At 33.7% G+C, this 13,461-nt stretch overlaps 1 protein-coding gene across 1 annotated transcript in view; it reads right to left on the reverse strand.

Annotated features, from left to right (window-relative positions):
• Positions 1 to 13,461, reverse strand: part of LOC145296932 (coiled-coil and C2 domain-containing protein 1-like) — a 178,449-nt gene that overhangs the window by 30,506 nt on the left and 134,482 nt on the right. Inside the window, exons 19-21 of the mRNA XM_080143136.1 lie at positions 11,888 to 11,943; positions 9,450 to 9,501; positions 4,288 to 4,387 (exon numbers count right to left, since the gene is read on the reverse strand). Of these exons, the coding sequence (XP_079999262.1) occupies positions 4,288 to 4,387; positions 9,450 to 9,501; positions 11,888 to 11,943 (208 nt within the window). The remainder of the gene's footprint in view (positions 1 to 4,287; positions 4,388 to 9,449; positions 9,502 to 11,887; positions 11,944 to 13,461) is intronic.

The following is a 13,461-nucleotide window of genomic DNA, read 5'->3' on the forward strand; positions in this document are numbered from 1 at the left end:
AAAATTCACTGGTTGCTTCATCTCTGGACAATATTAACTGGGAATAATTATATATATATATATATATATATATATATATATGAAATCAAAGGGATGTAGTGTTTACCTGATATATGCAATGGAAACTTTATGCATGGTTTGTTTATATATATATATATATATATTTTTTTTTACATATCCAATATTTTTTCGCTTTTTTATTTGGCAATTTATAACTACAATAAATTGCAGTTTCACTTAATGCCTTAAGTAGAAAATTCTAGCATTGCTACAGATATAATTTGCGGATTTCTTTATGTCCTCTGATGAGAAGAATAACAAGAATAGCATTCTTTGAAACTCCGCAGAATAAGGACTTTGTAAATTGTTTTTTGGAGGATTCAGTCGAACAATAAATTTTGAATGTAAAGTTCAACTTACAGTTTTAATTTTCTTTCTCCTTTATATATATATATATATATATATATATATATATATATGTATATATATATATATATATATATATATATATATATATATATATATATACATATATAAAATAAAAAAAAAAAAAAATATATATATATATATATATGGATAGAGAGATTTTTTCCCAAATTAGAGCCTGTGTTATTGTACAGTGTAACCCGGATATAAGAGAGTTGTATAGGCAGGAGACGAAGTCTCTTATATCCGGGTTATACTGTACATATTTATCTTGCATTGTACTATTCCACTGCATTTTCCTATACCATTCAATTTTGAGTGAGTGTGGTATTGGCAGAAGTATGTCCTCTCCGAGTGCTTTATAACTTTAATCCTGTGTTCATACAAAAACCCAATAACGCACAACAAAAGCAGGCAATGTGTTCAAGATGGTGTGTAGAGAGAAAAATATGAGTGATGACTTGAATCCGTGCTGGCGCTAAGAGCTCATGCATCCACCCCAATCGATGATAAAAGGAGATTACTTGTTTTTTTAATCAACCTAAATGCTCATTTTCTTTTTAATAAAAATTAGAGAATTATCTAATTTTAACAAAATTTTTAGCATTTATGCAATAAATTATGCATATGAGACTAGCTGTCCCGATTCGGTGTTGTCCAATATTATAATTATTTACAATTTGCTTTTCTTTCCTGAAACTATGCCATTCTGTATTTCCAAAATATTTTTTTGTTCTAATCAAAGGGAAGTAACTATATAAACAGAGTTGCATACCCCTTTTTTTAAGATGGCATCTGTATAAAAATAATTCTGACCCAAACAAAATATTTCCTTGAAGGATTTGAATCGAATTACATTTTATTCTTATCAATATGCTGCAACGATCTATAAGAAAAATTAACTTAAAGAATCAAAATATTGATTTTGTAGGAAGAAAACTATTGATGACAAGAAAAAAACGATAAAGAGATCGATTTTATGTATTATATAAAGAATACAAGTTTTGAAATTTCACAAGCTTAGTAATTTTTTAAATGTGGAAGTTTGATGAAATTTAAGTTTAGATCAAATGAACACAAATGAGCAGTCATGTTTTTTTTTTTTAATTCTGTGTAATGTTACCCATGTTTACACACAGGACCAACACGTTGTAGCAGAATACATCACAAGGAACAGAGGACAAGTAATAACTGAACTCACTTTTTCTTTTGTAACAATGCCATTTATTTCCGGATACTTTCTCGAATAAAACGTAATCGTCTTCTCTCACATGATCATGCTCCTTCTCTCTGACCTATCGAACATTATCCACATCTGACATGATCTCGAATGTGCTCCTGTCTGTTGCACAGTTTGTTTTTTTTCTTTTTCCGTACAGTGACGTCATTGTATATTCTGTATGCTTATGCTTATGTGTGTCCGCGCTCTGTTACATCTGTAGAAATTCTCAAGTTTGGAAAGACACACTCAAAGACGATCAAATATTACATTGGCCGAACATAACCAAGATGCTAATAATAGTGCAAATTATGTAAATAAAACATTTTTTCTTGTTTCATTTTTATATACTGTTTAAAAAGATAATTTTTTTGTAACATTTTAAAAGCAAATTAATTAGGTCTTCAAAATCCTTTTTTCCACCAGTTTAGTTTGGATGTGGGCAGTGTCAGCTCTAAATACAATAAACTAAATATTGTATTGGCACTTAAGTTGTAGTTGCTGGAGGAGACAGTTTAAAATAAAATAAAATTTCTTATGCCATTGCAATCAAGTGCATAAAATTAAAAGCGCTTGAATTGGTTACCTCCGCTTCCTACCCATTCCAGACGAACAGCCACAGGACCAAAACCTGGTTAAACTTCTGGAAGAACTAAAAATAAATATAAAACATTGGGAAAGGTAGGTGTGATGGAGATGATGTTGCAAGCAGGAAAAGACTGCATATGATCTTGTCATCTTTTTTTTTTTTACCCACGGTCAAGCATCTAAACTTTAGAGACTCCGTCCATTATTCAGTTTGAAAGTAATGAAATGACAACGTAATTTTACTTTGATTTACCGATTAAATTGAATTGAGGTTTTTCAGTTTCGTTAAAGAAATGTTTTAATCTCTAGAAAATTATTGGATGTATAAAAAGCTCACAAAACTTTCAATTTTCAATACGAAAGAATTTGATGTTTAAATAACTTTCTATTCAACAGATTGCTTAAAAATGAATTTTAAAAAAATAAAAAAAGAAAGCTCAAAATATTGCATTTCTTTCAACAATTCACAAAAGATTAAAATAGCTCAGTTATTTACAAAGAAACCGAAATGCATTGTGGTGGATTTAATTTTATAAATAATTTGAATCGTTTCATGCAATTAGTTTTAATTTAAATGAATTTTTGGTTATCATCGAGCAAAGTCCCTCGACACTTGTTATGAGTCTGTCAGACTAAAGTCAAACATAAAAAAAAAAAACTTATCAATACAGAATATTCCCAATATTTTTTTTTTTTTTTTAATTTCTATAAATTTTGATTATAAATAAGAAAACTTTTTGGAAATATTCTGTAATGAATGCTTTTTTATGATGTTTGACTTTAATCTGGCAGGCCCGCAGCGAGTTTCAGGAGACTTTGCTTAATGATAACCAGAAATTTAATTAATAGTAAATAAATTTTTAAAAAACTATTCATTATGTAGTAGAATATATTTGTTTTTGTTTTATTACTTTTGGAAGTCTCATATCCCTTGCTTCTCCCTCATTTTGTTCTATAATTGTCACATTCCATGACTAATGTTTCCGACAAATGGGAAAGAATTGCTGGTTTCTGGATAGACTGTTGCTGTGAATGGTATATAGCGGTTTTCAATCCTCTCACAGTTTTAAAAATCATTAAGATCAAGCGTTAATCCATCTCATTGGCTTGGAGCTAAGGGTCATCTGTTATGACCACCATATCTTATCTTTCGTGACAATTAGTCCTGCAGAAACTAATTGTCAAGGACGGGTACTTGACTACTAACTTCAAGTCAAGAGTTTCTGAGCAACAGCACTATACTGAGGCAATTTTTTATTTCAGCTCTGTAACGTTAGGAGAGCATAATTTTTCCCCACATTAAAGAAATGACTGTCTAACTGCTCTCATGAGAAAGCAAGTAAATAGGAACTTCTATCCTCTGGTGGTGACTTATCATGTCAAAGTCCATGTCGTCAGAAACCATGAATACACACACCCATGAGTCATTTTATAATTTTTTATTAATATAGAGATAAAAAGCAAAATGTGTGTGTGTTGAAACGTGACAAAACCAGTATTATTTTGAACCTCTATCCTTCAGATGACAAATATCGAAAAATTGGCCAAAAACATTAATTCCTTCACCCTCAACTGGGCAGTTTTCTACAAGGAGGGGTCGGTTTTTGTGTTGTCATTCTTGCAAGTCACTGTTACCTTTCGATTGACTATGCTTAATTTCGGCATTCACAACTTCCGGTTTTGCCATGGTTGCAACAGCAAAGACATCACATATTTTTTTTCTTCCTTCGTGTTACGGGTTCAAGCCTGCATGTCTACCTACTACCACTTTTTTTTTTTTTTTTAATTTTGTTTTTAACATCCCTCTCCACCCAAACTGCCTACTGTTGTTTTGATTCTACTATTTTTTTTTTTTCCGGCTTCCTTACTCCACACACCCGTGCAACGGCAGGTACCCTGGCTAGTATAGAGATAAAATTAAAAAAAAAAAAAAAAAAAGAAAACAAAACAATATTTTTTTTCCAAAATTAAGTAAAATAATATTTGCAGCCTAGAATATCTTGAATCTAACTATAAACATTTAGAAAGTAAAAAAAAAAAAATTCCTTACTTACCGTCGATAATAAACTTCTAATTTCAATGATTTCTTTTCAAACACCCGAAGCAAGGCTCTCGAACGTCGGTTAATATTTAACTTAAAGGATTCACCATATTCTAAAAGTAAAAGCATTTATCAACAAAAGTAAAATACAAAAATGATTTGGAATTGAAAGTAAAACAAAAGAAAAATGGAGAAATGTTTTAATGAGATTAGCCATGGAAAGATAAAGGGAGATAAAAAGTGAAAATGTGTACTAGTTATGACAACGACAAGTTGATTTTGTTATTTAAGTGGTTCACCTATAATATATAAAAGGCAAAATGTTTGTGATCATTTCATGTATGTCTCGCAAAGGCTTTTTTCGACGACGCTCCTGGGGGGGGGGTACTATCGCTTAGAACTGTTTATATACCCACTAGATAATAATATCTACGATTTGGGAAAGCGCGTAACGTCTAGATTTACTTACAGCAACTTTTACAAAATTATTGCTATTTTGGCTTCTCACGTGTTGATTCGGCTTTTTCGTATAAAAAGTGAAACTAACTCAAAGCTAACACTGTTCTCGGCATCGCGCCGGGAAACGTCCAGAAGCAATCAGCTTGGATCAATGTGGGGCAAAACTCCTTATATCAGACAATGGCTATTCAATCTGGACAATGGGGAGCGGGTTTCCCTCTTCCCCAACATCTTGAGGAACCAACCAGCCGAAGTTTGGTAAACAAACCCAAAAGCTGTCCCGCAGCAAAAGTTAAGTCCGCTACTTCTATTTGACCTCATTAATGAGATCAAATAGAAGTAGCAGAGTTAACTTTTATTGCGGACACATGTCAATTCTGTTTTTAATACTTAAATAAATTCAAACGTGTTTCTGTTAGTATTTCGCGGTGGCCCAATGGTTAACGTCGCACGTTTTTTTTTTTCAAACTTTAATTTCCAACTTTGCCTCAAGGGTTCGGGTTCGGTCCTCATACTTACCCTACCAAAACTGTTTTATATTTTAAACCCCCCCCCCCCCGGAGTTTTGATTTACCCAAAACCACACACACCTCCAAACACCCAGGCAACACCGGGTACCTCCTGCTAGTCTATAATATAAATCTCACCTGTCTGTTTAAAATGTATGTATGTATATATATATATGTCTGCCTAAAACTTTTGACAGAGATGACGGATTTTCATGAGATCAGTATCATTTTGAAGCTCGATGTCTCAGACAACAAATATCAAAAGATTGGCCAAAAACATTAATTCCTTCACCCTCAACTGGGCAGTTTTCTACAAGGAGGAGGTAGATTATTTGCAAGCCATTTTTGCAAATCATTATATCGGTTATATTGACTTTGCCTAATTTTAACGTTATGAACTTCCGGTCACGTCATGGAGTAGCGGTAAGACGTCAGATTTTCTTTCATTTTCTTTTCTGCCTTCACATCACAGGTGTGAGCCTGCCTGCCTGCCTACTACCACTTTTTTTTTTTTTTTTTTTGCTCAACACACACCTCCAAACACTTGGGTAATGCCGAGCACCCAGACTAGTTTGAATATAAGTGAGAAATTCGGATGTAAATTCTCCATCACTTTTGGAATTCAAAGCTAAATTTATTTTAATAGTTTACAATTTATGGAACTTATTAGTTAAATTTGTGAAATAAATGGTTTGGCTTTGTTGTTTATAATAAAGAATTAAAAAACAAAACAAAAAGAAGAAAACAGTTTCATAAATATGATCAGCCAATCAGAAAATAAAAAGAGATTGACATGAGATACCAAGAATGTCCTGTACTATACTCCCTTAGTCAGCCTCTGGTAGAATTTGCTTTGTTTTTCTCTTCCACCCTGGCTACTGCGGCTATTTTTTTTTTTTTTGCGCTCGCACAGGTACTCGCAGCTATTTTTTTTTTTTTTTAAAGTACTTTGGTTGCTCAATATCCTTACTATACCACCTCTTCACACCTGGGCAACGCTGGGTACCCATGTTATTTAAAAAATTTTTTTTTTGCTTACAAAATTTTGCTTCTGGCTGATGGCACCCAATTCCCCCTATTTTTTTTTTTAGGACTGCCCCCACCCCCCGCCTCTTTTCTTTTTTAATTAAAAGCAAATTTTATGATCAGGCAGTCTATACTCCCTCCTGTCGCCATTCTTTTTTTTTTTTATGAGCAGGCAACTTGTAAGCATTAGGTACACAAGAAGTGCAGTACAAATACAGGAAGCTTGATAGATGATAACTAGTTTGTATACAAGAAATGTAAGATAATGGAGATGGATGAAAACTCCGATGTGGATAAAGTATATTTGGATGGATGAGGCTAATAGGGTTGTTTAGAAGTTTTGCTATCTTAGTGATACCATATGAGCACAGGAAGGAGCAAGTGCTGGTTTTATAATAAGAATTACGATTGGATAGAGCAAGTTTGAAGAACTTCTGCAGATTCAACTGACCTATTAAAAATTTCCTGGGTAGCTCCATCTGCATTCCTGAACAGAACACACTAGGAACTAACTTCTCAAAGAGGGGAGGGAAAGCCTGAGAGGACGGAACTCCTAGGACTATTACTCTAACCCCTTCACCCTCAAATAAACAGAAGTTTATAGAAGCTAGAAATAATTGTAAGAGAGTGATAGAGACAGCTAAGACAGATTACTCTGAAACCACCAGAAAATGCATCGAAGCACAGAAATTAGGAACCCGGGATTTTTGGAAAATCTACAACAGCGTAGTAAATATTGGACAGTCAACTATTCCCCCACTATCAAACAATCATGAGGTTGCTTGCACGACAACTGACAAGGCTAATCTGCTTGCCAGTCGGTTTGCCTCAAACTCCACACTGAACTCGGTACATCACTCACTCCCTGATTTTCCTCTGCGAACAGACGCCACACTAGACGATTTGAAAATCACCTCTTCTCAGGTACATGCTATTATAAAAAACCTAGACCCCTCAAAAACATGTGGACCAGATCTCATCCCGGCTGTGCTATTAAAAAAATGCTCTGCCGAGGTTGCTCCAGTTCTGTCCAAACTTTACAATAAATGCCTTAACGAATCTTGTTTTCCCGACTGCTGGAAAACTGCCTCTGTGTTACCAGTCTTCAAGAATTCTGGTGAAAGAACTGACCCACTAAATTATCGCCCCATTAGCCTCCTCCCGCTTTTCGCCAAAATATTTGAGTCCTTAGTTAATCGAGCCCTAGTCCAGCACCTAACAGCTGCTAAACTCCTGACTGACAAACAATATGGATTCAGGCAAGCCCGTTCAACAGCAGATATCTTAACTGTAGTTTCTGAACGTATATACCGTTCATTGGATAAAACAGGGGAGGGTAGAGTGGTGGCCCTTGATATATCTAAGGCTTTTGACAGGGTATGGCACGATGGTCTTCTAAGGAAAATTAGATCATATGGAATCACTGGAAGAATTCATAATGTAATTAAATCCTCCCTAAGTAATAGAAAAATCAAAGTTGTCCTCGACGGTCGTACATCCAAACAATGACATAAATGTGGGAGTACCTCAAAGGTCTATCCTTGGACCTCTATTATTCCTGATATTCATAAATGACCTCCCTGATAAAATTGTTTCGGAGATGGGTATATTTGCCGATGACACCACTCTCTATAACAGATATGAGGGGAAAACAAATGAACACATATCCAAGGAAATGGCAGAAACACTAGAGGATGACCTCCAATCCGTAGTGGAATGGGGACAAAAATGGTTGGTCACATTCAATGCTGCTAAGACTAAGCTTGTTTCCTTCAATAACTACAAGAAACCTTCTCTACCACCAATAGCAATGGCCAAGAACACATTGCCTGAAAGTACTTCTTTTAAACTCCTCGGCCTAACGTTTACAGGGAATATGAACTGGAATAGATACATTGAGAGCATTGCCAGGGCTGCTGCAAGGAAGGTTGGCTCCCCCTACCGTGCTAGAAAACTACTTACGCCTGACAGTATCCTATACCTCTATAAGGCAACCATTCGCCCATGTATGGAGTACTGTTGTCACATCTGGGCTGGTGCATCTGCTGCTTGTCTCTCGCTCCTGGACAGGGTTCAAAAGAGAGTCGCCAACCTGATAGGTCCTGAACTGTCATCTAGGCTTCAGCCTCTGTCCCATCGACGAGATGTTGCATCCCTCTGCCTGTTCTACAAATACTTTAATGGTGAATGCTCTGACGAACTGCAAACACTTGTACCTCCCCGACTTAACTACCCCCGACAAACCTACTAAGTCTCATCCCTTTACAGTAGAGATCCCTAGGTGCAAGAAAGCCTTTTACTCCAATAGTTTCTTCTCCAGAACTGCGGGTCTTTGGAACTCCCTTCCGGGATTCTGCTTTCCCAACTGCAACGATATGCAGAAGTTCAAGTGTAATGTTAACAAACATCTTTCTACTTATCTCCCTTCATAATGACCCCGCTAATTAAGTCCCCAATAGTAGCCCCCTGCTTCAAAGTGGCACTGTGCCTTGTTTGGGGTGAAAATTGAATAAAAAATTTAAAAAAATAAAAATTTACTACTTTTGAGAACGTTACTGTTACAGACCAAAAGAATCTATCAGACATATATACACATACTAGCAGGGGTACCAGGTGTTGCCCAAGTATGTAAAGGTAGTGTAGTAAGGAACCTCGATAGGCAGTTTGGGTGGAGAGAGGTGTTTTAAAAAAAAAAAAAAAGTGGTAGTAGGCAGGCAGACTCGAATCCGTAATGCAAAGGAGGAAAAGAAGGTGAAAAAAAAATTTACATCTTAGTTGATGCATATATCATCAAACCAGAAGTCGCAAGCATTCAAATTAAGGGTAGTCAATCCAACAGAGATGATGACTTGTGGAAATGTTGACGAAAAAAATGACCCCTTCTTGTAGAAAACTGCCCAGTCGAGGATGAAGGAATTAATGTTTTTGGCCAATTTTTTAATATTTGTCGTCCAAGAGACCAAGCTTTAAAACGATACCAATTTTGTCACGTACCGATGCATCTGTTCAAAGTTTTTGTAAGATATACAAACACACATACACATTTTGCCTTTTATATTATAGATGTATGGAAATTAAACTTGACCAGAAATATCTTTAGATAGAACATGATTTCTCATTTAACAATGATGATGCAATTTTCTACTGAATTTAAAAGAAAAAATATAAAGATTAACCTTACCAGGCGAGTCTGTATCTTTTACAGTTTCTGTCGTGTGTGTCTGAGGATCATCCTTTAAAATAAATAAAAAAAAAAAATGAAAGAAGTTTTAGAACAGTTTGAGATTTTATAGGCAGTGGACATGATGAAGAGGATAGCTATATGGAATGATAACCTAGATGTGCCAAATTCGAATCCAATTGGTTCCATAATACCACTTTCATTACAGATGTTGACAACTTTCATGAAGTTCAACCTGTAAGTCCCTAATTCTAGAAAGAACTGAAAAAAAAAAAAAAAAAAAAAAAAAAAAACATGATTGAACTGATCGTCAAAATATTATACAATGCCGATTCATACAATTTCACGTTTAGTGCTTTGTACTTTAACAGAATATCAAGCAGGAATATATTTTAGCTGGAGATTTGAAGTTGAAACCTTTTAGAGGAGACGAATGTGTATTTTATACTTCATGTGATCTGTTTACAATATGCACTTGATAAATATCTTAAACTTTTAAGCGGTAACAAATCAATAAGCAGACAGAAAATTATTAATTTCTAATATATAAATTTTTTTTTGTTCAGATATTAAAAGCTAGACTTAAATAACATTTAAACTGACAAATCAAACTTTGCATTTTTTTTTTTTTTTAATTTACCCTAAACAAGACATGCTGCCACTGAGATGTAAGGGAATACTGTATATTAGGGGTTAGATATATGGGGCATCCTAAGTGGGGAGTTGTGCAATGAGATGCTTGTTTATATCACATAAATTTCTGCATGTTGATACAGTTGAAAACACAGGTAGCAGGGAGGGAATTCTAAATGAAAACAGTGCAAGGAAAGAATCAAGAGTAGAAAACCATTAGCAGCTGAGGATCTCTTCAATGAAGAGGTGTGATTTTGCTGTTTGTTGGGTTTATCGGTTGTATTTATATTGAGGGGCACAAGTGTAGCAAATTCGTCGAAGCATATTCCATTGAAGTACATAAAACAAGTACAACATTGCAGTGATGGGACCAAGGCTAGTCCTTGGTAGACTAGTGTAGGACATTCGATTAGAGATTCTTGTTTTGTACCCTATCAAAAGAGAGAAGGTTGATGCAGCAGTCCAGATGTGACAAAAATACTCCATGCATGGATGGAGGCTTTGTAAAAAATTATTATATGTAAGAAGTTTTCAGGCTTCATAGAGGGAGCCCATCTTTGCAGCAGCCTTAGCAGTATCTTCTATGTATTTCTTCCAATTTATGTTTTGCTTATGAATGTTAGGCCAAAGAGTTTGAATGTTGGATATAATTACACTTAATAGTTAACTACAGATGATCATCCCATAAGAAAACTGAAAAAAAAACTAATAGTGAGTTAAATAAAATGAATGTTTAAAAGAATATGCAAATTAGCTAGTAAATGCAATTTTATGACTCCTATATAAGAAAGTTGTATTTTCTTTTTTTAAATAAATAGAAAAAAGGGTTTTTAATATGAATATCATTAAAAAAAAAAAAAAAATTATTAGGAGTGTGTGTGTATATATATATATATATATATATACATACACACACAAATATATACAGTTGAACCCCAGGATACGGTGGCCCTAGGATACAGTTATTTCAGGTTATGATGTGGAATACAATGTTTTTTCCAGCCCCTGGTTACGGTATTTGCCTCATCTTACGGTGTTATTTATAATGTTATTTGATTATATACATGTGTTTTATTACTAATTTTTAATGTTGTATCCCAGGGTTCTACTATATATATATATATATATATACACACACACACAGTAGTACCCCAGTATACGGTGGTCCTAAGATACATTTTTTCAGGTTACGATGTGGAATACAATGTTTTTCCAGACTCTGGTTCTTATAGAATTATTTATAATGTTCACACACATTATATATATGTATATATACATATATACACACATAAACATATATACAAAACCATATATATATATATACATACACACAAACATATATATGTATGGCATAATCACGTTAACACACTGGTTCTCATCAGATCACTGAAGTTAAGCAACATTGAGCCTGGCTAATACCAGATGGGTGACTATTTGGGAATTCTAGGCGCTGTATGTGCTTTCCGCTTATCTCGGCATTGTTTCCAGTTATTCTGAACCTCCAATTGCCACACACACACACACACACACACACACACATATATATAATTTGATATCCGAGAAATTTTAATTCCAGGAATTAGAATAGTAACCTAAGAACAGTGTAGGTTTGACAATTCATATATATCCCACTCAGTCTAAATACTTTTTAAGTTTTATTAGAAAGACATTACCATTCCCAAAGAACTGACTGAATTGTCAAACCTACACAGTACTTAGGTTACCATTCTAATTCCTGAAATTAAAATTTCTCAGATATCAAATTTTGTACACACAATATTTTCAGAAGATTTCATTTTACTTACACTTGGGAATGGAAATTCAAATTTTATATAAGTGTCCAAATCTTTTGGGGCATAACCTGAAAATCAAAAATAAATAAGCAAACATAGCAAATGGAATGTTTTGAATATAAATATGGAAAATAAAATCATTTTTTAAAAAAAAATTACAAATAATTTAAACAAACAAAAATTCAAATAATCATTTAAACAAACAAAATTTCAAATAATCATTTAAACAAACAAAAATTGCAAATAATCATTTAAACAAACAAAAATTCAAATAATCATTTAAACAAACAAAATTTCAAATAATCATTTAAACAAACAAAAATTGCAAATAATCATTTAAACAAACAAAAATTCAAATAATCATCTAAAAAATGAAAAAACAATCAGTAAAAATAAACAAATTAAAAACTTCTTTTCCTAATCAATTTAAAATAGCACTTATTTAAAATATGTTAATACATGGGGACAAAATACATAAATGATGGTAAAACAATGGATTTACAAGAACATTAGAGTCTATCTGATAAAATATTTACAAAAATTTGATCAATACATTCATATCTTGAAAGATTATAGGTAAGTAGGTGACATGCCGATGACCCAATAACAGTTACCAATATTTATTCTACTTGATTTCATTTAATAATTCAAAAACTATAATGTATCTTTTAAGACATAACTAGTCTCCTTACTTCTATATTATTGTTAATTTATAATTAATAATTTATTTATTAATTTATTATTATTAGATAGAAATAAAGAAACTTATTATTTACCATCTAATACACATATGTAAAATCAGATGACAAAAAAACCCTAACTCTTTCTCTAAATGCTCCATGAAACATTGGGGGGTGGGGGTGGGGTGGGTGATTGAATCAACATATCGTGATAGAAGGGGAGATAAATCCATAGATAGACGGAGATTAGTTACTTGTTCAATTAATTATAAATTATGGCCAATTAAAACAGATGCTTTTTTCAAACATAGCTCAATCCCAGAACTAAAGTATATTTTAGCATGTATTTTATGTTACAAAATGCGGTACGGAGGCTGTGGACATCAATACAGTTCTAGGAAAGCCTGGCAGCTAACTAATCCAAATGGAGAGGAACCTCGACGAAAAACCAAGTTGAGGAAGGAAAATTTGATCAAAGTTGCTACAGGGAGGTGGGGGTCTTGGATAAAGCAAAGTAGCAACTCGAGTAGACTAGAAACAACACACATGCAACCTCTGCAAAAGAGACAGTCACTTCTATATTGGCCTTTGCAGCCAATCAAAATGGAGGAAAATCTGATCAAAGTTGCCACAGAATCTTCAGATTTCACCACAACTTTGCTTTAGCCAAACACAACATTGAGGTTAAACCTGATCAATGGAGGACTACTATTTTATGTTATCTCCATTTAAAGGAACTTTGTCTGTGGGTGTGTATGTATGTGAGCTCATTCCCTATGGACTCCAAAACAGGTAGGCTGATTTTTATGAAATTTTACGCAAATGTACTTGTAGTTTGATATGCAGTACTTTACAAGTATGGCAGTGTTTTTAGATAGGTTTTGTATTAGAATACCTCTGATAAGT

Source organism: Euprymna scolopes, chromosome 17 (genome assembly GCF_053919585.1).
Source record: "Euprymna scolopes isolate OS-2025 chromosome 17, ASM5391958v1, whole genome shotgun sequence".
NCBI lineage: Eukaryota > Metazoa > Mollusca > Cephalopoda > Sepiida > Sepiolidae > Euprymna > Euprymna scolopes.